Source organism: Athene noctua, chromosome 13, assembly GCF_965140245.1.
Source record: "Athene noctua chromosome 13, bAthNoc1.hap1.1, whole genome shotgun sequence".
Taxonomy (NCBI): domain Eukaryota; kingdom Metazoa; phylum Chordata; class Aves; order Strigiformes; family Strigidae; genus Athene; species Athene noctua.
Genome location: NC_134049.1, coordinates 4,717,930 through 4,742,220, shown reverse-complemented (window position 1 = coordinate 4,742,220; position 24,291 = coordinate 4,717,930). Strand labels below are relative to the sequence as shown.

The 24,291-nt window shown below is 40.2% G+C and overlaps 2 protein-coding genes across 4 annotated transcripts; both read right to left on the bottom strand.

Moving 5' to 3' along the window:
* Positions 1-8,113: 8,113 nt before the first annotated feature.
* Positions 8,114-11,961, bottom strand: C13H15orf48 (chromosome 13 C15orf48 homolog). The gene is made up of 5 exons (XM_074917221.1): positions 11,931-11,961; positions 11,761-11,821; positions 11,371-11,459; positions 10,545-10,605; positions 8,114-9,871 (listed from the first exon to the last, which is right to left on the bottom strand). Exons 2-5 carry the CDS (start codon positions 11,800-11,802, stop codon positions 9,803-9,805), a joined length of 261 nt encoding a protein of 86 aa, XP_074773322.1. The 5' UTR covers positions 11,803-11,821; positions 11,931-11,961; the 3' UTR covers positions 8,114-9,802.
* Positions 11,962-13,803: 1,842 nt separating this feature from the next.
* On the bottom strand, positions 13,804-21,787 carry AFG2B (AFG2 AAA ATPase homolog B). Of its 3 annotated transcripts, none has more exons than XM_074917021.1 (8): positions 20,619-21,787; positions 19,363-19,548; positions 17,871-18,029; positions 17,139-17,348; positions 16,522-16,749; positions 15,584-15,718; positions 14,790-14,915; positions 13,804-14,139 (listed from the first exon to the last, which is right to left on the bottom strand). In XM_074917021.1, exons 1-8 carry the CDS (start codon positions 21,693-21,695, stop codon positions 13,987-13,989), a joined length of 2,274 nt encoding a protein of 757 aa, XP_074773122.1. In that variant the 5' UTR covers positions 21,696-21,787; the 3' UTR covers positions 13,804-13,986. The 3 variants fall into 3 exon arrangements, with proteins under 3 accessions (XP_074773122.1, XP_074773123.1, XP_074773124.1); XM_074917022.1 differs by having other exon boundaries at positions 15,584-15,712; XM_074917023.1 differs by having other exon boundaries at positions 15,584-15,714; positions 16,539-16,749.
* Between the last annotated feature and the right edge of the window lie 2,504 nt (positions 21,788-24,291).

Sequence of the window (24,291 nt, the reverse complement as noted above, 5' to 3'; positions counted from 1 at the left end):
AAATTTATCATGCAAGTCCTTTGTTTCTGTGAAAATAAGTATTGCTTCTTTGGTGTGCTGAATTCATGTTTCCAGGACAACTTAAACTTCCATACGAAATATCCTTGACTGTCTGCTTTTTTATAAGGGATCTGATGACAATTTCAATCAAAAATATACACCAAGCAAAAAGCAATTTTTTTAAAAAAAATTCAAGTACAATTATAAATGTAGACTAAGAATGTGTTTGCTGCAATTGCTAGTATAATGTTGTTTTTTGGTCTAGTTGAACAGGCTTCACAGAAAAAACACAGATGACAGACGCTGAAGAACTGAGAACCACAACTTCCTTCCAGTAAAGTCTTCTTTCATTTCTTCTAGCTATTAAGCAATTCTGTATTTTCTAAGCTTCTGCAGCAGACACACACCTTCAACGGGAAACAGAAATTGCCCAACCAGTTACACACACTGTTTTCTTTCTGCTTAGATATTTGCTTCAAATATAACCTAGATGGAACAAATTACGATGGTTCTCAGGCAACCTAACTGCTTGGACTTGTCACAGAGCAAAGGTCAAGTTGTATCATAGAAAATTTAAAAGAAAGTACCTCTTTGCATAACAAAAGTTAAAGGGCCATGCCCAGTACGCTGTAAATGAAGGTACATTTTGGATACATTCACCTGTGGACAGCTTTGCAGGATATCACATGATGTTAGATCTATTAACTGTCTTTGTAAAAAAGCCATGGAAGAAGAATATTATTCTTCCACACTCAGACTTACTACATTTGAAGCTGCTCTGGAGGAAGAATGGAGGGAAGATATAGTCCCTAATTTTAGCTGTCAGAGCTAGAAAGAAGCAACTCAAAGAGCAGGATTAATAACAAAATTAAATCCTACCAATAGGCCCACCAACTGCTACGGCTAAGTAAGTGTGTTCATACTGAGATATTTTTTTTTAAGAGATCGTACTTTGTTGCTGATACAAGGTGTGTTTGTGTACAAAAGAGGAAGGAGGGAAGAAAACAGATAAAGCCAAATCATGTGAATGCATGATAGCAGCTGAAAACCATTAGACCCCATTACATTACCATTCAGCCAGCTATGGAGCATACTAATATTTCTGAATCAAATTGTGGTGGTCACAAATAAAGTCAGTACCAATTTAATTTAGATTGCAGGATTAGTTGATCTGTTGTGCAGTTCAGCTAGGATGTCTGATGACTGGTTTTACAGTAAATTTTCTCTTAAGCAAGCTATGTTTTATCCATCTAGCCCACAGCACACACATTCATTACTGATGTTAAAACACTTTAAAAAATTTTTTAAAAAAAGATTGGAGTGATGCCCCCATCTCCCTTCTTTGTTGATATTTTCTTCTATCTGTTTAGCGCAGAAGAAAAAAGTCCAATAGGCAAAGGAGTTCTCTTAGCTTTTGATTTTGGTAGCTAATTACACATTGAATAAATGCTCATCTCTACCTATGGTAACACCTATGCACTTCAGCATTGCTTATTGAGGCATGTACGTTACATCTGTGGTACAGCCAAACAGACAACTGTGAGGATTTCTAAAAACGGACAGGAAGGCCAACAGTTTGGTTATTGAGCGAAGAATCCCTCTATGACTTCCGTGGTAATTTTGTTTCTTTAAAGCACTGACCCACAGAGGGTGTATACCTTTGTCCTTTACACCTAGCAAGAAGCGATAGGCTCAGCACATACCTCAAACAGAAACTTCCATGTATCAGCCTGCTTTGTGTACTACAAAAAGCTTCCTCTTTGAACTAATACACATTTAGGAACTTGAGGAGAGACATGCCCGATTCTTAAATGTTTTTATTTCTCTTAAGAAATAGAGAATTTTTTTAAAAATCATGCTAGTACTTATACACAACCGCTACGAGGTTTATATTAACTCCATCCCTCCCTGAAATCAGTATAAAAACATTCCCATAACAACAAACTAATTTTCTTTTACATCTACTTTTTACAACATGGTGCTCTAATATTAAAATTATGGCTAAGAGTTTGGCAATGAGGCAATGAACAGAACTGCAAGTCATTATGACTTAGATTTTGCTGTGTATTTCTGCTTTGGGGAGTAAGGTGGATACTGCAGTCTTTAAGCCAGACTGTTTTCTGATCCCAGCATGTTTCATTCAAAGTGCTTCACAGGAGGAAAAATAAACACAGTAAAGGCAGCATAATGCTAACCTATCATTTAATAATGTTAGCAGCATTGGCAGCATAATGCTAACAGTCCTTTAAAAAAATATTCAGGCTTTACTGAATTATAAATCATACAGCAGGAGGGAGAGATGCATCGTTAAATGAAACATTCTTAACAGCTTTACTAGAAAAACAGCTTTCCCTTTGTTTTGATGTAGTGAAGCGGTGATTTATTGCAAGTAGATGACTTTGCTTTTCTTTGGCACACTGATAAGATTTTCCTGTTACTACCAGGGATTACAACTAATCTGGATTTTCTGCATTTACTTCCTTGTTTGTGCAGCAGCAGCATCAAGCCTGGTAAAGGATGGTGTTTATGAGTTACCTGCCTACTGCAAATACATTTACTTCAGTTAAAGAAATGACACAAAACAGGAAGTCAAGAAGGAGAATGTTTTGCTAAAGTTGAAAGCTTAAACACATGTATTTACACTTACGGAGTTTTTCAAACTTGTCTGGCTTTCTGACCTCTCAGCTAATCGGTTTTCATCCACAGCTAACCCCTCTATACATCACACAATGTAATACTGTGTTGAAATAAACTGCATCTGTTAATGCATCATGTTGACCCTGCGTGAATTTTGCAATTAAAAATCCACACGATCTACTCTGCTGAAAGAGGAAGACAAAGCACCCTAGCTTTTCACAAATACTGTGCTGTTAACAATCTTGGGGGGTGATAAGGTGGGCATTCCTTGCTTACACCTCGCAATACGCATCAATCCTCTTGAAGATGAAATATAGTTCTGTGTAAGAGGCCAGTGAAGCATTGAAGCCCCCAGTCACTAGCAGTCCACCTCTGGTCTATCAGAACAGGTTGGGTTTATGCCAAATACCATACAAAAGAGTAAAATTATAGAAAGTGGCTTGAAAACCAAAGAGTTCTAGAGAACAGCTGTAACCATAAACTGGTTATTGGGATGGCAGGCAGCTCTGCCTTGTGACTGCATCATTTAATGTATGTTCCATAATATTATTAGCAGACATGGCCTTTATTTTTTTGCAGTAGAATAATTAAGAGATAACTTTCAGTGGAATGGACCCTACGTACCACCATAACGTTAATATGTTAACAAATTTAAAGAAAAAATGCAAATGTTTTTATGTGAATCTATTGGAAGACAATGCATACTTATGTATATGACCCAATTTTCTATTTATTTCAAAATGAAAAGACAGTTCTTAAGTATTTACTGTTATTTATGCATATACTTAAAATCTGCTTGAAGAATTTACAGACTATGCATCCCTACTGTTATAAACAAGGCTCCTCTTTTTAAAATCATCCCTCTAGTGCATTTATTACAATACCACCAGCATAAATAAAGCAAAGCAGAACAGGGGAGAGGGAGAAGGAAGACAAACGTTACAAGCAGGGCCTTTTTTGCTTAATTTCTGAGTTTAAACCACCAGCCCAACTACATTCTGATCTACTCATTTTACGTGTGTGACTTTCTAGAACACAGTGTAGGTAGGCGTACTGATAAATAGCAGTAACAGTACAAATAAATTAGGCCAAGATAATTTTAAGTTTTTCTGATGTGTTTGTTTCGGTGGGTGAGACAGAAAGAGATTTGGCAAGAAGAAAAGATGCGTCACCAGGGGAAAGAAGGAAGAAGTCTCAGTAGAAAATAGGGAGGAGGATTTGAGAAACAGAAAGTGAGCAATACCAGAGCCTAGTATAGTCCAGATCAAATGTTTCAAGTTGAAGAGACTGGTTCTTCTACTGCTTGACAGCTGGTAAAACTGGAAGCACGTTTATCTGAGTTTTAATAGATGTGCACAAGCACTTTTAAAATCTTATAGCAACAAGGTCACAAAGATGACTAGCTTTATCTTAAAAATATTGCATCGTGAAGCCTAGATTATTTATACAGGACAGTTTTTAGGGATGTTACACATGGTCAAATCTTAGCCAAGAGCAGCAGAAACAGCATCATCACCCAGGACAGGACAAGCCCAGCGTCAAGGCCCAGCTGCGGCGGGAGGCCCAGCACCACACAGGGCCCGACTCTGGCCCTTGCTCTCACTGGCTGCTCCACAACCTGGCCGGATCGTCGGGAGCCACGAGCCCTACACGCACGAGCCAGGCCACCCGACTGCCACGGCCCAGAGGCCACCGCCAGGCAGCCTGAGGAGCCGGGGCCCGCTCTGAGCGAGGGAGGCCTCAGCACCCCGGGAGGAAGGGCCGGGCCGCGGCCCACCGCACCTGCGTGACGCGTTGGGCAAAACCTGAGAAGTCGTAAATGAAGAGAAAACCAAAACCAAACTAAACCTTTTGTGCATGCCCTCCTTGCTAATAGATGAGGGGTTTAAAAAATTAGTTCTCTACCAGCATCAGCCAGTATGTGGCCTATATCCTGAAGTCCAGATTATTTCTAGGACTCTGGCTGGCTAACACAGCTCCATTCTAATTAAAGCTCTGCCCTCCCCTAACACTGGAGTTACAGTTTTCTTACAACTCCTTCATTTTCCACACAGACAAATCCCTTACCTTGCCCGCTGCTGAATATCTAGGCAGCACACTACCACAGGAAGGGAGCTCAGCTCCTCTAAACACACACCTGGAAACTGGACAGTGACACAAAACCTGGCGCGGGAGGTTTCCTTTCTTTGTACCTGGTGTTTTGGCAAGAGCCCTTCTGCCTGCTGCAATAACCAGCTGAAGGCTCGCAGGCTTTAGGTGTCCCACAGGTGACCTTGCAGTGATGTCCAGCGAGGGTCACCCACGAGGCCCCCGGGACACGAGGGAGCCGCCTCCACCGTGCTTCTCAGTGTTGGTTGTGGGACAATGGAGGTGAGGTGCTACAAAAAGCCCCACACCCCTGCGGGTGGCCCAGTGACCCCTCCGGTGAGAGGCCGTGAAGGGAGATGGCAAGGGTGGGTGAAGTGCTAAGGCTTGGACAACAAGCCCAAGCCAGAGTTGACCTATCGATGAATCCTGTATATTTTATAACTGATAACCATTGTGCTAATAGGTATTACACTAAGTTATAACAACACACCTATGCTGATGTAAAAAGTGCTGAAGTATTGAAATACTGCAGCCTGAACAACAGGCCCCAAGCTGAAGCTGCTAACTTAGTGTGTAGTCAGTGTGTGTAAACTTGCTAGTGAGAGACGCAGCTTAGATAAAATATAATCAGTAGTGAGGAGAGAATGTATCCAACTTTCCTTTCTCAGCCTTCTTCAAGGCTGAGAACCCAGGTATTTGCCCTTGTTAAAAACTCCCTTGGTTTCCCCCCCGAGCCCTGGCCAGACTTTGGGTGGAATCCAACAGGAGAATGAAACCAGAAATTTTCCGCTCAAAACAGAGGTGCCAGCTATTTTGGCTTGCTGATCTCTGGTAGATAAGGCTGGACCCGCTCACAGCGACTTTGGCAGCCTCACCTCCGGGTGGAGGCACCGCGTAGAATTTCCCACTTGCCGGGACAGGCTCTGCAAATCCTCGTGTGACCGGGGCTCCCCAGCGACTGCAGATCTGGATGATGATAATATATGCAAGTGGTGATGTATTTTTCTTAATCTCCATTCTCTCTCTCATGTAATAATGATTTAATGCATGACCCTGTTTTTTCCTGTTTGCTGCTTTAAGTGCACTATTCTGGTTTTTCTCACTGCATGTGTTCTGTATTACACTGATACATTGGTTATCACTAGTAAAATACACCTACTCTTTTCACTCTGGTGTGAGTTTAATTGGTATCCTTAAATCAGCAGAACAGTGGGAAAGCAGGAGGATGGTGGCAGCCTCGGGCTTCCTCACAGCCATGGGGCCACAGGTAGTGGTGGGGAGCAGGCGCGGGCACCCGAGGGCAGCAGGTGTGGTGGGTAATGGCTACAGGACAGCTTTTCACTCATGATGCCTTGTCACAGGCTGTGGGTTCACCGTGTTGCATGCGGGGCCCTTAGAGGGGCCGCACATCCCTCGTGAGGCCTGCAGGATACGGCACCCCCATTAACAGCTCTGGCCAGAGCCTGCACGTAACGAGGTTATCTAAAAGTAAAAGCTAATTAAACCCACATCCTCTGGTTGTCAGGTCAAGGTACAGCACAGATAGGGCTGATACCACCTCCATGGAGTGCGCTGCAAAGGTGTGTGATCTTTGACCGGGGTGAGGCACCACAGAAGGGCTCTTTGGACTGGGTGTCTCTTCTGCTCACTCCGGACTTCCTTTGAAGGGTGCCATTAGCTGTGATGGCTGTTTTACGATGGGAGATAGCTTTCTGCAAACAGCCTACCCGCTCTCTATTCACCTGAAGGTCAATAGTTACTTAGTCCAACTGCAGTGCCCCAGTCCACCTCCTTGCTAACACTTTTTTATTTCCATTTGTTCCACTTCTAGGTGATCTTGTTATCTTGTGTGCTCCCCGTATGGCAGGGATGTGCAGTACAGCAATGACTCCACACAGTGAATTAAAACTGTGCTGAGCAGCATGGTCATGTTTGTTTAATCTGAAAGCTTTTTTGGGAAGTATCCAACACCAAATATTGGGCCAGATTCAGTGAATCATTCCCATTACCCTTGTTTGTTTTCTACAGCTAGTCCTAGGGACAACAACCCTCTGCACCGAGACAGATGACAACCACAGGATGAACAATTTCCTCCAATGATTGCGTCAAGCTCCTCAGTAAGTTACTCGTTTCTAGAGAAACCACACACGCCAATGAAGTAACTAGATAGTACAGTCCTATACTAATAGCATCTTGCAGTAGAGAAATACAGGGCTAGGGGACATCACACAGAGAAATGCTGTCACCAGGCCTATCATATGCAAAGACAACCAAATGAAAAACACCACACTGCTTTTGGATAACCACAATGATACAAGATCTGTGGTTAAGGCCTGTAAGTAGTACCGTAATAACAAAAATTAGTAATTAATTATTGTATGTATACTGCAGAAAGCAAACTTCTATTCTTCCAGAAAGCTATTTACAAATAAATCACTTGTCACCTGCAGTTAGAAAAAGATGACCATAGATTTTAATGATGCATTTCTAATGGGGATTAGAGCCATTACAAAACAGTTCTTACAGTTTCTAACACATACTTAAAAATCTAACAAGCCGGTGGGCATTTTAATAAAACTTTGTAATTAATATGAAAGTTGGAAGTGATATAGTTCAATGGAAAAGTACTAGACAGGGTGAGCAAATACGTTTTTTTTTTTTTTTTTAAAAACCCCAAACCACCAGACCAAAACTAAAACCAAGACAGAATGGAGTAGGAGACAAAATAGAAAGAAGGAAGAAAGTTGTTAAATTATTTCGATGGCCTCTAAATTGTCCATTGAATAACAAGTCATGGGGTTTGCATAACACAGGACGTGGAAGTCTTATTGTTCTCATAAAAGTCAGCTCATAAAATTTAGCCAATTAAACCTCAACTGTCTTAACTCTGATGTCTGTCCAACACTGAAATAATCTGTATATTGCTTTATAGATTTATGTGGAGTAGTTGCAAGGGGAGATACAGTAACTGCTCTTGGTGTGCTGTACTTAGAATAAAAATGCCCTCATCTATGCAGAATAGAGCATATTTTCAGGGACAGTCTGAGAACACACAGAATTGTCCCAAGAACTTTAACAACATTTGTAATTTTTCTAAATTGCAGAAAAATATTTCTCACATTATTTGAAAACCCTCCCCACAAATCTATATTTAAAAAAAAAAAAAGAGCAGATAACAAAACAAAACATTCTATTATCTTAGCTATTATATTTCAGGACAGGATGAGAGAAGCCAACAACCTGTGACTGATGGCAGTCACACTGCTTAACCAGCTACTGGAAGACACCACCAGTCGTTAAGTACAAAAATTATGTAAAAATTACTTACACTTATTTCCCTAATGCTGACAGATACTTAGGTCATAGTATTTACAGACCATACAAGTGATTTACTGAAGAACAAACTCATTTATTTCATGCATCAAGTCAGAGCACAACACTTTAGTTTGAAAGTCCAGTAAAAATATGGAAATACAGAATAACTTACAGAAAATATTTTAAAATATTTCTCTAGTAAAATACCCAAAACTTGTATTCCTCAGAGCACTGGATTTTTGTGGTTGTGTGCTATCCAATCATCTTGCAATGTCATTTCTTAAAATGAAAGCTAAGAACATATTCTGAAGTCTTGTAGTTGCTCTCACTCTGAAACATAAATGCTGCTGAGTCATCCTTACTTGATAAACAAATATTTATGTTGCATCTGTGCACAAGCATGGGATAAAAAATAACATTTTGACTTTTTTTTTCTCAGCATCAATAAATTGGAAGAAAACAAAGCTTCTGAAGCCAAGCTCCCTTAAAATCTGAGAGGCAGCTTTAGTAAAGCTTTGTCTTTGCTGCAGCAGAGTAACCTAAAGCACTTTGCTATTACTCACTTAGGGGGACTTTTTCCAGTCAGCAGTTGTTTCACTTTTGCTTTCTTCCTCACAGAAAGTAATACGCCTTCAGAACATCCATTGTAAAAGAAACTGCATAATATATTGTGAAACTGCTTGGAAGGGGACACATACAGAAAATATCCAAAAAAGGACTGTTCTACCATTGGATGCATATATTGCCTCATTAATTTACTAGGGGTCTGCCCATTACATTCTTTCAGTGGCCAATTCGTAAGAAAGCACAGAGATATTTAAAAAGGAACGGTCTCTTCACAGAATTATTCCTAATCTTCATCTGTTATTTTCTCTTTGTTAAAGCAGATGTCCCTAACAGCATATATATATATAAATGTTTAAAAATATTAACTGTGCAGTACATTTGAGCTTGCACATGAACTACCTTGGCAAAAAAAAAGAAATTAACACTATGTAATCAGTTTTGGGTAATGCAAGTTTCCTAACTGTAGTAACTTTTTCTAAATTTAAACATGAACAATACTTAAATACTATAGAAATTATCTAATTTCCCATTCCCTTTTAGCCATGCTTAATTCTTATGTTCTAATTTTGCAGTCTCAAATACAGTCTTAAATAACCTATCAAACTCCTCAGCGGGTTAAGGTAAATCCTTACAAGCAGTAGGACGATAGTTTTGATGTAAATTGTCATCACATCTAACGTAGAAAACAAATGCAAGTATGCTTTATGACCACATATGTTGCCATACAAAGACATCCTCTGGCTATGATCACTATTTGGTCTGTACACGGCACTGAAATATAGTATAGAGACCAGGAATCCCAATTTATAAGGGCTTTTGGGTAATCTCCATTTATGGAATTTACACGGAATGTTCTAAAAATTTAAAATATATATAAAATTACAAAATTCACGTATTGATAAAAACAAAATTCTACAAAAAGTGTGAAGGCTTTTTCTATCTATAATTACCATCTGAATATTCAACATTTGACATCAAATGCCTACTGAACATTTGAGACAGATTTTTGGACTATGGGGATGTTGTATGCCAACTTCTAAAGCAACATGAAACTCCTCATCCAGAGTCCAAAAAATGTAGGGAGACCCTAAAAATGTAGCAGAAGCATTTCCGCACACTGATTTCAGTAGTCAAGTTTGTGCAGAAGTGATTCCACTAGATTCATAGGGTACCTTTTTGAGGCAACAGAAACTTGTCACTTCGTAAGGTTTTTGACATTTTCCAGCTCTTCTATGGGTTTCCATTTCTGATGGATTGTTAATAGCTGAAAGAAATTCAAAGGAAAACATGAAAGAAATCAGCAAAATCTCAGTTAGCATTTACTCCACTCCCACCCCCAGTATCACACATCAATTTACTGGTGAAGAAGGGTTTCTAGCAGCTTTATATTTTCCTTTCAGAAATAAACAAAAATAGCAACCAATGACATATTTAATACATTGAACAAAATTACTTGGCTATTAAATAAATAATAATGCCAAATAATTTAGTTTTTCCTTATCTTAGATGCTCTACTAAACTAATATTTTATTTTTCCTCCAGGCTGCAGTACTCAGAAACATTCTTAGTCAATTTTGTAATTCAGGAACAAGGCAAGGGTAAACAGCAGTTCCTCTATGCTCCAAATTTCCACTGTTATCAATGGAATTGAGTAAATGGATGTTGGGGGGCGGGGAGCTCCAGCCAGAAGTACACCATAAATTCAGGATCAGACCTAGAATGCAATAGCTGAATCCCTATCATTATCCCTATCATAATACAGGGAAGATACGTGACAAAGCAACGAGTTAAGCAATTCGTTCCACTTTTACATAGATGTTATGTCAGCTTTACACTTGTTTCCTCATTAATATTTTGCTAGTTCTTACACATTTAGCTAAAGTTATTGTGTTGGAATCTATGCTATTTGCACGGACTATATTATTTGTACAAATTACCTTCTGAGGCTTGTTAGGATCAACAGTTTCCCATGGTTCTGGATTGCCACTCTTGTTAATGCTTTAAGAGAAGAGAAAACAAAACAGGTACTATGTTTTAGGGTGTGAACTTGCATACATTTTTCTTATATGAGCAGTCTATTGTCAGTAGTAATTCCCTGAAACGCAAGTTACAGGTTTGGACATTTTTGTTTTAAATTCTAGGTAGGAATCAGTGATGGCTTGCTTTATTTGCAGCTTCAAAAGAATCAAACAGGCCAACATTGTTCAAGTATAATGTGTTACCATAAGGGAAGCAAGCTAAAAAATCAAAACTGAATAAAGACACAGAAGAAATACGGGGATTCTTACCCTGACAGCTAAAGTGCCTGTTCCAATCACTTCACAGTAAATATAAAAATTCCCCAAAACTTAAAAAGTATAGGACTTTGTTTCAATTATTAGCCAAGTCATTAAAATATTAACTAATTGTAAATTAATTTTATCAAATGCCGTTCTTTATATACAAGTAAATAGCCGGGTTGCAACATATCTGCATGTCATCTACTTATGTGATAATTTGAAATTCTTTGTAAGAACATTTAAAACCTATTACAACTGACGCAAAGAAAAAATATAATTATTAAATCAGAAGTTAAGAAATAATTTGGTCTGTGTTCCAAATTAATTAATTCCTTCAGTATTTACAGTCTGCTGCTATCTTAGTTGTTACTAGTAGTCTGGAACATCCCGGTAGATTTTGTTGTGTTGTTACAAAACATGACGGTCAAACACCTCTGAAGACAAAAAGTTAGGGTAAACACCAAGCAAGAAGTATTTTGCTTACATCACATCGGATTTGCTGAATAGGGAATAGGCAGAAAAAAAGAGTGCCCCAGCTGCTGCAAAGGACACTACTCCAACCAGGGGAATGAGCTGAAAGACATAAAAAGGAGAAAAGACTTGAAGAACGAGTGTCGTGCCCACAGAGCCATGAACAGGGAGAGCCAGGGTTACAAGGAACAAGGAACTAAGGTTATATACCTGTTCAGATGTATTACCTCTATATTACTATTCACACCGTCTCGCTTTTCATGAATTTAACTCACACACGTCCCTTGCCCTCTGGATTTCCTCTCGTTATTAAACGGGAACCCCCCGCGCACCTGCTGCAGCCCGCCGGCATCCCGCCCCCCCCGGGGGTTATCACAGAACCGACGGTCTCTGACAAACTTACTTCTTTTTTCGCTTTTAGTAAATGCAAGAAGTTCGTGTTCATCCTCGCTGCGGCTGCGGACCTGGAATAAACGGGTTCCCTGTTACCGCACCCCGGGCTGCGACCCCCCGGGCTGCGGGACGCGGGCTCGACGGCCGGCCCCGGGGGAAAGGGCACGACGGCTCCGTTACCTGGCAGAGCGGCGAAGGACCGGCAGCGCTGCCGACGGGCACCAGCGCCGGGGGAACGTGCTCTCCGCGTTATATACGCGCAGCAACGCCCGCAGCCGCTGCCTGCCCCCCGCACCCCGCGGCCCCCGCGCGGGCGGGAGCGGCGCCCCCCAGCGGCCGGCGCGGGAAGCCGCCCGCGGGCGAGCAGCGCCCCCTCGCGGCGCGCGTCGGGCAGGCGCAGGCGGCCGGTGCGGGCGGTGCGGGCCGCGCCCCTCCCGCGTTACCCGCACCTTGCTTCTCCACTTCTCCTTCGCCTCCCCGTTTGCCCCCTTCGCCAGGCAGTTGCCTAAAGAACAGCGTAGCCAGGCAAAAGCACAGGCAAGGCCTCGGCCTGCCTCCTCTCTGCGCTCGGCAAGGTGCGTGTGGTGACCGAAACAGGAGCCCGATGTCACCGAGCCCCTGCTGTTGAAGCCAAAGGTTAAGGCCCAGGTTCCCATCCCTCTGCCGTGCTAGGCAGGTCCCATCACTTCCCAACACCCCCATCTGGAAACAACTACCAGGGGCAGGCTGGAGGTGCGTGGGGCCAGCAGACGCCTCCTGTAAATCCGTTTCTCCCCCTCCTGTCCACGGGAAGCCGAGGTTGCCCTTCCCGCATGCTCTGCTGGCTCCCCGGGCAAGGAGGGGACACGACAGGGCACAATTAGCTCTGACGGTCCTTCTAGGGAACAAGTACAGAAGTTAAGCAGCAGCATCTTTGAAACAAAGGAGCTGACAGCATTTTGCTGTCCTAGCACCTTTCAGATCTGGCAATTCTAAGGCAACACTCTCAAACAGAAAGCCAAACAGAGAGTTACCATGAAGGTTTTCATACTTATCTCCAGCACTGCTGCTGAGAAACCTTTGGGAAGTTCACTGGCACTGGCCTACTTGTTGCCAGCAATAAAGCAGCAGGATGGCCATTCCTTAGGAAATGGTGATTAAGGGCACCAAGCTGTAGGACAGTCGTTTATATCTGAACCCTTTCCTAAGTTACAACAGCTTCTACTACTCCCCTTTGCCCTCTGCAGTCACCAACTGCCTTGGAACTTCTTTTCATGACCCATCTCACTGTAAACCACACTGCAGAGCGGTCCCTAGGGTCCCTGTTATGGGAGAGAAATACTTGTTAATGGGTTTATAACTCAAGAACCTCAGCTGAAATAAGAAACTTTTTGACAGTGAAGTGTTTTGTTCACAAGCATTTTCATGGGGAAAAGGAAAAAATAATTAAACTTCCTATCCCGGTGAGTTAAAATGCATGCTTACATGCATGCAGTAACAGTTGTCTTTGATATATCTATGTATTATAGAAGACAACCTACAAAAATACACTGACAAGGAATGGTTGGGTGGGAAAAAGAATTCTGCAGAAACAGTTATAAAGCAAACTCCTTTCCCTAAAGAAGAAATTATTATAGTTTGAATCGATTACAGACTTAGTATCTGCTCACTCAATCCATATGTTCGAACAGTAAGCAATAACTGATCTAAAATTATTTCAAAGAATCCAGGCTCCCAAATTTACAAGAGGGTATTAAACACTGACAAACTTTTCACTGCCACTATATTTTGTAATCTGCTTGTAAGAAAGCAAGACTGTAGATAATGCATATATAAAACACCTTAACGTTTTATATGGCACGGGACTCACTTCCTCCTATTTAACATTCTGAAAGCTTTTCTACCTTTCAAGTATTCACCATCCTTTAGAGACTTCACAACACATTTTAAATTAAATATTCTTATAGTACCAGTGTTTGTACTGAAAAGTAGGAAACCTACAGTAACACTACGCTGTTCCACAGTGCTTTATCTAAGTATCTCAATGACTCGTTTCATCAGATGGAAACCTAGACAAAGCAAAAAAAAGTTTTATTCTCCATTAACTGAAATCAGAGATTTTTCACAAGTGAAATTTTACTGTGTTTCATACACACTGAAAATGACAGTCAGTATTAAAAAGCAGGAAAGAGGTAAACCATTGCAAAATCTTTGTAATATATTTAAAAATACCTATGCTACATCACTTCTTTTTGATTCAAGAGGATAATTCTTGATTATAAAATTTTTCATAAAACTCCAGGTCTTTTATGTTTAAGGATGGTTTTACAGTCTTCAACGATTTTACAAAATGCTCATGTTTTACGGCAGTTGCTTCAAGTCCATTTTCTTGCAATGCCAACAAAGCAGCCTTTAAAAGAAAAAAAGAGAAACAACTTGAAGTGCTTATAAGTTGCAAAGAAGTTATGGCAAGTATTCTAAAATATTTTACATGAAACAGAATTTTAGGTAAAGCATCTGAAAACAGCATTATATAATTTATGGTTATTTAACCATAAACATCAAGTAAGATTACTGTAACTTTCCCATTCACTTTTTTGTCTGGATTAGACAACAGATCCTTGATCACTTCTATATTTGGATTTTCTTCCTAGTCTTCTCTCTTTTATACAATTTATCTCAAACACTTACAGATTTATAATTTTTTTTTCTCTCTAGCCTTGACAGCACATGCTAATTTCAACTAAAAATGCTTCAGTTGCTTGCAGTACAGTGAATACAATTCATCTAGAAAAGGCCACATGAAACAAAGGGTAGTACAGTTCCTTAATTTCTAGTAAATTATCACAGAAAAAAAAGCCAAATGAGAATAAAGGCTTTCTTTAAAGAATTAACCCTTGTGCAGTTCTTCAGTTTTACTCATTCTCTTTATATTTTCATTACAAACTTTGAAAGAATCCATAGTACAGATGGGTTGGTAACATCTATGAGTTGGGTCTCTCTTCACTGGAAAGTTTCATTTATCATTGACTTCACAGATTGACCATAAATATTTCTTACCTCCTTGCACAGGTTTTCAATATCAGCTCCAGAGAAGAGGTCTGTTAGGACTGCCACATCTTGCAATGACACATCAGTAGCTAAGGGAATTTTTTCTGTGCAGATTTTCAAAATGGAAAGCCTTCCCTGTAAATTGGTGCAAATTATACAAGAAAACAAACCAACCAATAATTAATCCCTCTCCAAAGCAGTACCAAATATAAATTAGAACTAAAGGAAATCCCAAAGAGTACCAAAACCACGTGGTTTTGGTGGAGGCGTGAATAAAGTGCTACTAAAGGAGATAATACTTACTCTTATTGTTACCTAATATATTGAAACTCTGCTATTCACAGTTACTCATTACCTAATGAAAACATAGTATTTTATACTGAAGAGTTCATATTTGGCCTGCTTTGGGTCAAACCTTTTTTTTTGGTGGGGAAGCTCAGGACAAGAAGCTACACTACCCTTGGGAACAGGGCACAAGAATGATTTGAAGCAAGGACAGACAACTTGTTATGGTACTTCCTAAACTGCACCTTGATTTTGTAAATACAGAATTATTACAGATTTTGTCAATTTTCTATATGTAATAGTGTAACTATATACGCCGGTTAAAATGTTACTGGTGTTGAAATTACAAATGCAGTTACTCCTTTTTAAGCTTCTTCATTGAGTTTGGTGACTGATCTTCAGTGAATCATCCCTCAATTGTTAAATATATTACAGGAATATGCCCCCTTTGCTCCTAAAGTATGTTGGCAATTAATATCTCTCTATTTAAAGCCACATATGAATTTGTAATACATCACCTTCAGATCTGGAGGTGGAATATAGATCACCTTGTCAAGCCTTCCAGGACGCAATAAGGCATCATCCAACATATCTGGTCTATTTGTTGCAGCAACTACCATGAAATCTTTGTTCAAAGTTTCCTGAAACTCTAGCTGAGTAAGAGATGACATCAACAAATTAGCGCAACACGGTTGATAAGTATTATCTAAAGATATTAGTTAACTAAGAATGACAAAATGGGAAGGGTGAAAAGATGATTTATCTTTAGTTATTTTCCTTTCAATACTAATATTTCTTTTGTTCTTGAGGTAAAAAATGCCTTGGTGCAGGTCAGATTAGATGACAAGGAAGAAATATAGTTAGCATCTGCCTTGAAAATAAGTACAGACTTTTCTTTGGCCAAACTGTAACAAATTTATACGCAAAGATTCAGTACCCTATAATTCTGAAACTGCAGAAAATCTAAACTTTAAATGTTGTAAACAATTCACTGAAAAGTCCAGATGCAAGTTTTTGTTTAAATAAGTAAATGATCATAACTGTACCAGTTTTGTAGCAAGTATATATGACAAAGCACTGCAAATTAAGTATGGGAAATGCTTATAAAAAGTAAATTCAGGAAGGAACTGCAGAATAGTAAAAATAGCACAAAGTCTAAAAATTACCTTAGTGTCAAGCAAGAAGATTTTTGTGACTGAAGATAAACACCAACTAGTAATGCTCATGAGGGTATTTTGTTCAAACAAAGTCCCATTGAGGAATAGCGTATGTAAAAAGAGTTAGTAGCCTATATATGGTATTTTCGAAAAACTAGAAATTATGACAGAGTAGAAAAGCATCTTGTGTATTTTTAAGCTTTAGGATTTTAACAAGTGTGAATGCCAACAACTAAAATTTCTGGAACAACTGTACAGCATTTATCATTCTTCCTATATGGAAAAGGGAACATAAATACCTTTATTTCCTCATCACTTTGTTCTTGACATTGATCCTCAAGCTGTAGTTTGCTTCCTCTTCTCTCTGTGACTTTCAGCCCAATCCCATCCAACTCATTGAGAAGAACAGAAAGAACCCGCTCCGAGACACCATGGCCACTTCGGCCCTGTGACCGAGATCCCAGGATAGAATCAATCTCATCTAGGAATATTATTGCTGGAGTATTTGCTCTTGCTTGGCGAAAAACCTTCAAAAATATCAATAAAGTAAAACATTATTGCATACATGCTATCAGGTAAGGTGAAAACTCCTGTTTACATATACTCTGTATTTCAATTGCTTAATTTTAAAGACAGATTCATAAAGATTCACAAGAACTGTTCTGCCTTATGTTTACTATTATGTTCTCCTTATTTGAATTCTAAAATGAACTGAAAACAAAAGGATAGAAATACTTTCAAAGTTTAAAACTGGTATAATTTTAGGGCTACATTCTCAGTTTATTTAACTGTGAATCTGTAAACCATTTCTATTTAATGATCAGATGAGAGCTTTGACTATAAGCTTTTCAATAACAACTAGTACTTTACAAAAATCAAGCAAAAATAGAGACCTTATACAAATTAAAAACTGTACCTGGGACAAAATCTTCTCTGAATCTCCGACGTAAGGTGAGAAAAGGTCAGCACCACTTACAGAAAGAAAGGAACAATGACAACTTGTGGCCACAGCCCTCACCAGTGTGGTTTTGGCACACCCTGATGGCCCGTAGAGAAGAATACCCTTTGGATGAGACAGGCCCATCCTAGCAAACGCCTGAGGAAATTTCATAGGCCACTCAATACTCTGTCAATACATAAAAAAGGGATGAAATTCTTAGTAACAAAACCAGAGTTCACAGGCAATCAATAAAACTGCTGAGCACATGATTTCCTCTCCTTGGTACAAACATTAATTTGAAATCACAGAATATTAATTTGGTCTTACTTCATATGATGCCCCTCTTCTTAAAATTTCCTCTCTGTCTCAAACAGAACAAAAGGCAATCCTCAAGAGATGATATGCAAGAGCCATCTCTGGCTACGAACTGAGGAATGGACAAATTATCTGGCTACAAGTTAAGTGTTTTTCAGCTATCACAAAACATGCTTATTTTTCCATGATACTATGCTTGGTGGTGCTATCTTGTAACTGGAACACTTCTAACTCACAAACATTGTAATAATGTAGTCTAACAAATGTTGAAAATATAATTCATAATCAGGTAATTTGCAAAATAATTTGTTTCCGTAATACAGCCTACAGAACACCTTGGAGGACGTGGGTATTACAAACCAGCTGTTTATCTAAATTTGTTGTATACGTTACCTGTTTTAACTTTAATTTCACATCTTCAAGACCACCAATTTGCTCCCAAGTGACAGGTTTACACTCTGTTAGTCCAATTGCACTTCGAAAAGAAGATGGTTGAATTTTTTTAAAAGCTTCTTGGAAATCTGCCATGTCAATCATGGTTTCAGCTGAATCCTGAGGAAACCCAGATAAAGCATATTAACAATATCTTTACATAATAACTTATAATGCTTCATTATTACGCAAAACATTTCACCAAAGGCCAACTGCAACTGATAAAGAAGTAAATTCTTGCCCTAACAAGCTTAAGCACTGCAGACACAAAGACGTAACACAAAGTAGAATATATTCTCTTTAATGGCAAGTTTTTACACAGGAAAAAAGAGTTTTAACAGAAATTAATGTTTTAGGGAAAACTGTTGTTTTTCCCTAAATTATAGCTCCATTTCAGTGATCTGCTAAATCAAATGTTTGCTACTTTCAGGGTTACTGCACACCCAATCCTAGAATCTCTTGAATACAAGTAAGAATGTTCAACCATTCATTTTCACCACATACTGGAGAAAGTAAGACACTTTATCTCAAATAGGCTATAAAATACCATTATTAAACTACAGATGCAGTAACAAAACTAAGAGGTATTTTACAAAGGTGCTTGCAGTTTTAAAGACAAATAGGCCATCTACTTATTTATTATTTTAATTTGTCCATCTATTCCTTTCTGGGTTACCAGGCTAGAATTACTGTATTATTTTCAATATTTGTAAGGTATCTGGAGGAGATGGAAGTTCTAGAAATACAATGCTCTCTTCTTTTCTACCCCTGAGTGAAGACAAGAGGGTTCTACCATACTCTGTAGATGCCCTGACTCTGGAAATTTTGCAAATGTGGCTTTAAATTTCCGCTCAGCCATTCCAGATGGAAAACCACAGCAAACATATATCTCCCAATTTTTGTAAAGGTCAGAATAAATAAGATTAAGAAATAGGTATTGTAGATATGAAATTAGAGAATTGCTATGAAGTTAAATTTCTGCATGCTGGGCAGTTGTATATGTTGTGTCTACAACATTATATCCAGCCATACAACCTAAATGACAATAGATATTATCAGTAGCAGTTACATATTTATGTGTCAACCTAAACTTTAATTTGCAGTTATTATTAAGAAGTAGAATTCTAAATTGCTGATAGCTTCAGAGAGCCTTGGTGGACTTTAGTTTGCCAAAAAAGACTAAAATCTTTGCTTTGCACAATCCTAAAAAGATAAGGATGAGGATGAAAACTTTTGGCAAAGCTTTTCACCCAGAAAGGAGAAAATAATCTTTTCAGGTGAGAACTGAAAGGACTAGTGAAATGGCATATTTATGTCTGTAACATACTTGATATTTTTCAATATTTTAATTTGTGAGTTCTTCAACTTGTTGAGCTTTTCAAGTAAAGCCAAGTATTAATGGGGAAAGGGTGGTACATATATTAATTTCTTCTTGACTAATTTGCAATCATACCAAAGAGCTGTGGAACACAGCCTGCATGGCAGCTTCTCTGCAGAGTGCTGTAAGGTCAGCTCCAACATACCCAGTTGTCATTTCTGCCAGTTTAACCAAATCAACGTCTGTAGAAATCGGCATACTGGATGTAAGCAACTGCAGGATGGATCTTCTCTGCGTAAGCGTTGGGGTCCCAATAATAACCTAAACCAAATACAATGAAACAAATTGTAAGTTGATATTTTTCTATATTCCTCTTATTTTATAGATGTGGGCAAGCAACTTTGTCTCTACTTTATACTGCTTACTTGAGATTTATACATACTTATACTGCAACTAAAGAATTTTACAAGAAACTTATTAGCAGCACTATGCAAATGACAAATGTTTAAATGCATTTTAAAGACATTTATACTTACTTTCTAAGCAAAGAGTGTTTGTATAAACAGTTGTTCATAAGACACTGTCAGCTAGTGTCCATCACGTCGTATCTTAAAGTCATTTCAACATAACACTGAAATAGTAATTTCCTTGCATCACAAGGACTGAGTTAGATTCATCCAAAAGAAAAAAATCAGTTAGATAAACATTCATATATTATTAAAACCCTAGTAAAATGCCACCATAAAACGCATCTCAACAATCTATAAATCCTGTAAAATAATTTAAATTATAATTGTGAAAGTATTAAAGAACTTGACTCAACTGAATGACCCAGGAGTGCATTTAGTCAGCAAAATAAACAATACAACCAAAAGCATTGAGTGTTGCATAACTTTATGTGTTCTTTCTTCTTTTGACCATAAGGCTAGCAGATTTCCAGAGTAGACCTAGCCTCTGTTACTGAAATCTGAATAGAATTTTTGATACAACAGGTTACTAGTTCTCTGTCACAACAAACTTTTAAGGAGAGATGCATAAATCTTCAACCTGGATTTTAAATGAGAAAAATCTGTGTCTGTAATGCTAAGCATCTGTAAGCAAAAGAAAACTCTCAAGAAAGGGTCCATGTCTTTATTATAATGAAGGATAAAGAGTCCCCTTGTCTGTTTTCAAATATTTAGAACTCTCGGTATCCTGAGTAAAATGTGCTCCCTACCTCACCCAAGCTGCAGCAAGCTAAAGAAACAGGACACGTCCCAAGCCTTGTAGAATCCCACTACAAAACACGGCTAGCAGACATTAAAAAACCTCCAAACCCAACTTTAACTGCCCCCTGCTCCACCTCAAAAAGGAAAGAACAAAGAGAGCGTACGATTAACGGGTTTGCTCACCTCTCTGTCAAATCTGCCAGGTCTTCTCAGTGCGGGGTCTAAGGCATCAGGCCTGTTTGTTGCTGCTATAACGACCATCTTACCCTCGCTACCTACTCCGTCCAGCAGCGTTAGCAACTGAGCAACAATACGATCTTCAGGAGAATTGTTTGAACTTCCTCGCTTCGGACATAAAGAGTCAACTTCATCAATAAAGAGAACGGTTGGGCCTTCACATGACATCTCTCGGCCCTTTTCAAAGACTTTTCGCAAATTCTCTTCACTTTCTCCTGGTCTTGAACCATAGAGGGCTGGACCACTGATGCAAAGCAGATACGCACCCACTTCTTTTGCTACTGCCTTTACAAGGAGAGTTTTCCCTACACCTGGTGGCCCTATTAATAGCACTCCATTAGGGACAGAAAGCCCTAGCTTCTTAAAAGTTTTTGGAAAGCGGAAAGGCAGATCAATAATTTCTTTCAAAGACTTTCCCACATCATCTAGTCCTGCAATTGAAATTTTTGCAGTGTCTCCGGATAAATGTCTGTACCGTTCATAAGTGACCACCTCCTTAATTTTTATGCTTGTTTGTGGGGTTATCAGTCCAGCTTCCTCCACCGAAAGGTCTGCGGACAGTATTTCAATATACACCACGGGATTTTCGAGATTTGGGGCAACAGTAACAATGTAATGAAGTGAAACATAAACATTCCTTAGCAGTTCTCTGATTGTCTCCTGCAACACTGCTCTGGGAGTTGACTTTTTCAGTGCAGAGCTCTTCAGCACCACTTTCACAGTCGCTTTTTTTAACTGGCGGTGGGCCAGAAGCTCCAGCTGGCCGACACTCAGCGTGAGGCCCGCCAGGTCCCTCGCCGTCACCCCCGCGGTTCTGCAGGTCAGATCAACCTGCAGGTACCCGTCCGCCAAATCGCGCCTGGGCCACGCCGTGCACAAGCAGCAGCCGGTAGGCAGCGCGATCCTCAGCGGGGCGCCGATCCTGGCCCCCAGGGTGGAGAGGGCGGCGGGTCCTAGCCTGCACCTCTGGGTGCCCTCATCTCCCGGGTCCAAGAGGAGCAGCTTTAAGGCTGCCGCCTCCATCGCAGTCTTGCGCGGCCCCGTCCAGCCCCTTACTCACCCCGCCTCGCCCTCCCGCAGGCCGCCGGCCCCGCCGATACCGGCCCGGGGCTGCTCCCGCCAGGCGGCCCCGCCGCGCACGCGCCGCAGCCGCGCACGCGCAGTGGGAGGCAGCGCGCGGGGCGGGGCGGCACCGCCCTCCCTCCTGTTCCCGCCTCCGCCGCCGAGAGGGCGGGCAGGGGCTGCCCCTGAGGCGGAGGCTGGGCCGGGCCGGGCCGCCCCGCCCCGCTGCCAGCGCCCTCTCGGCCTCTGATACCGCTTCCCACAGGCTGAGCGGATTGACCTCCCTCCTCGCGGCCACTCGCGTTGTGCTCCACAGACACGTCTTGGCGGGGCTCGCTCCGTCTCCCCCGCCTCCGTCTCCCCCGCCTCCGTCTCCCCCGCTCCGTCTCCTCAGCACCTCCCGGTTGTCAGGTTGACGTTTCTTTCTAAAGTTGGGCTTCCCCTTCCCGTGTCCCGTCAGTTCTTCCCTAGACTCAGGGTAACACCTTTTCCACCAGTTAGTTGGGGTTGAGTCAACTTAAGGTGGTGGTTAAGAAAAACAAGTGAGGAGCCCCACAGTTGACTTGAGAAGCTGCTGCTACAAGTAATTAGGACACATTTATTCAACAGTTGGTAAAACTGTAGTAGTATGTTGCCATGACAAATGCTCAGCTTAGAAAAAATTACTTGTATGATTTTTTGGGTCTACCACCTTCTTAAATTGTGCCATGAATTGTGCAGTACTTTTAGAAAACCTTTCAGGAGATCTATCTGTCAGCATTGTGGGAAACACGATAAAATCACGATCTACAAAATATAGTATGTGTATAATTTTATTCTTGTGAGTAGCTTCATTGTAAGTAAAATCACACCGGTCGGTACTGAAGGCATACAGACTTTATTTGTGGCCCCATACCTACAGGAACTGGGATCTCAGCTACACGACACCAGCCAGACGTAGTTATGTTCACAGCAAACACAGGGAGGGTGTTTGAGAGCATGACTACCGACTGTCCAGCCTGCGTTTTGAAGGCCTCTGGAGGGGAAGCATGAGAAAATCTTTTAACGGTGTCCTGCTTAATCACCTTTCTTAATTGAGGGCCCTACACAAAAAATTTTAGTAAGCCGTATGAACAAAGGCAGGCAGTGTTAACAGAGCCGGTTCAGCTGATTTTAAATGCTGAGCTGGAACTCAGAAGGTGTAGGGCTGAGCAGTGTGAAAGCCAGCACGCCTCTTTATGCCTAATTATGTGCAAAAGAGCCTATGTTGTATTTCCTTTCAATTCATGACCAGATTTTCTCCTTTCAGTGCTTATTTTCTGTTTCTCTTCTCCTGGATATCTACTTAATGTTTCCTTTCATAGCACGTTTTTGTACTGCACATGTATGCAAATGCTTTTATGGAATATGCTTATATGTAATATGCAGACTTATTAGGTATTTAGAGTGGGACAGACTAATGTCTGTCCAGAGAATGTACAGACAAAAGATTATAAGGAACTTTCATTCCAAGAAGGAGAATGTATTTTCAAGCCAATGTCTTATAAACACATTCTCTTGTTTTATTTCTTTCCGTCAAAGGTTCTCATAAACACGAGTGCCCTCGAGTATGTACTCGATTAAACAAAAAACATACTCTGTTTAAAATGACAGATTTGTGTTTCAGAGTTCCAAACTAAGTGGTAGACCCTCTGCTTGGTTTTAAAAAGTTGTGTTTAGGAAAGAAAAGTATGGAAAAGTACATATTTGAAACGAGCTCTGTGGTTTATATTCATATATAGTTGTTCTTTGTAACAGACTTATTGCAACATCTGGAAAACCTGATTTCTTATGAGAAGGAAAACACCTGCAAATCTAATCTTGAGAGACAAAGAATTCCAAATAATCATTGTTAGGATTATTGATTTGAGCTTCTGTTGGCTTTAGTGAGGGCAAGTTTAGGTCTTGCTGATGTTTTTAATGATAAATTCATGGAAGAGGTGCTTTGCAGTAATCCATTTTTCCAATTTTAAATTTACTTTGATACAGATTTGCATAAATATAATGGGATAAATAGCACAGCAACAGTCTCTTTTCCTTCCTGCTTTTTGTTTATCTTAGTTCCCAGATTGGTTTAGACAGTAAAAGAGGGGGGTCCACCCTTTGTCATGCAATTCCACCCTTTGTCACCATGCAGTTCCTGTCTTTCCTTTTAATAAGAAAAGCATCAGTATGGCAAAGATGATGAGCTGTTTGGTGTAGTACTATTTTTTTTTTTCTTGGTGAGTTAGTTAACTGGCACTAAATTCCAATTTTATTCATTGCACTGCCATGCAAATGCTCATGTCAGTGCAAAGAATGGTTTGAAATGGGCAGCTGGAACAGGAGGGAGGGCTGTGACCTCTTTTGGTGGCCATTCCAGCTTGTGTCATCACATTGATTGTAGAAATGCAGGAGATGGTTTAGGGGAAAAATAAGACAAAGACCAGCCTGCTTGGCAGGTATCTACCAGTAATAATTTCTGAAATATGAACAGAATACTTCTTGTTTCACAAAAACGTGAAACAGGTATGAAATATTAATTCATGAAACACAGTAG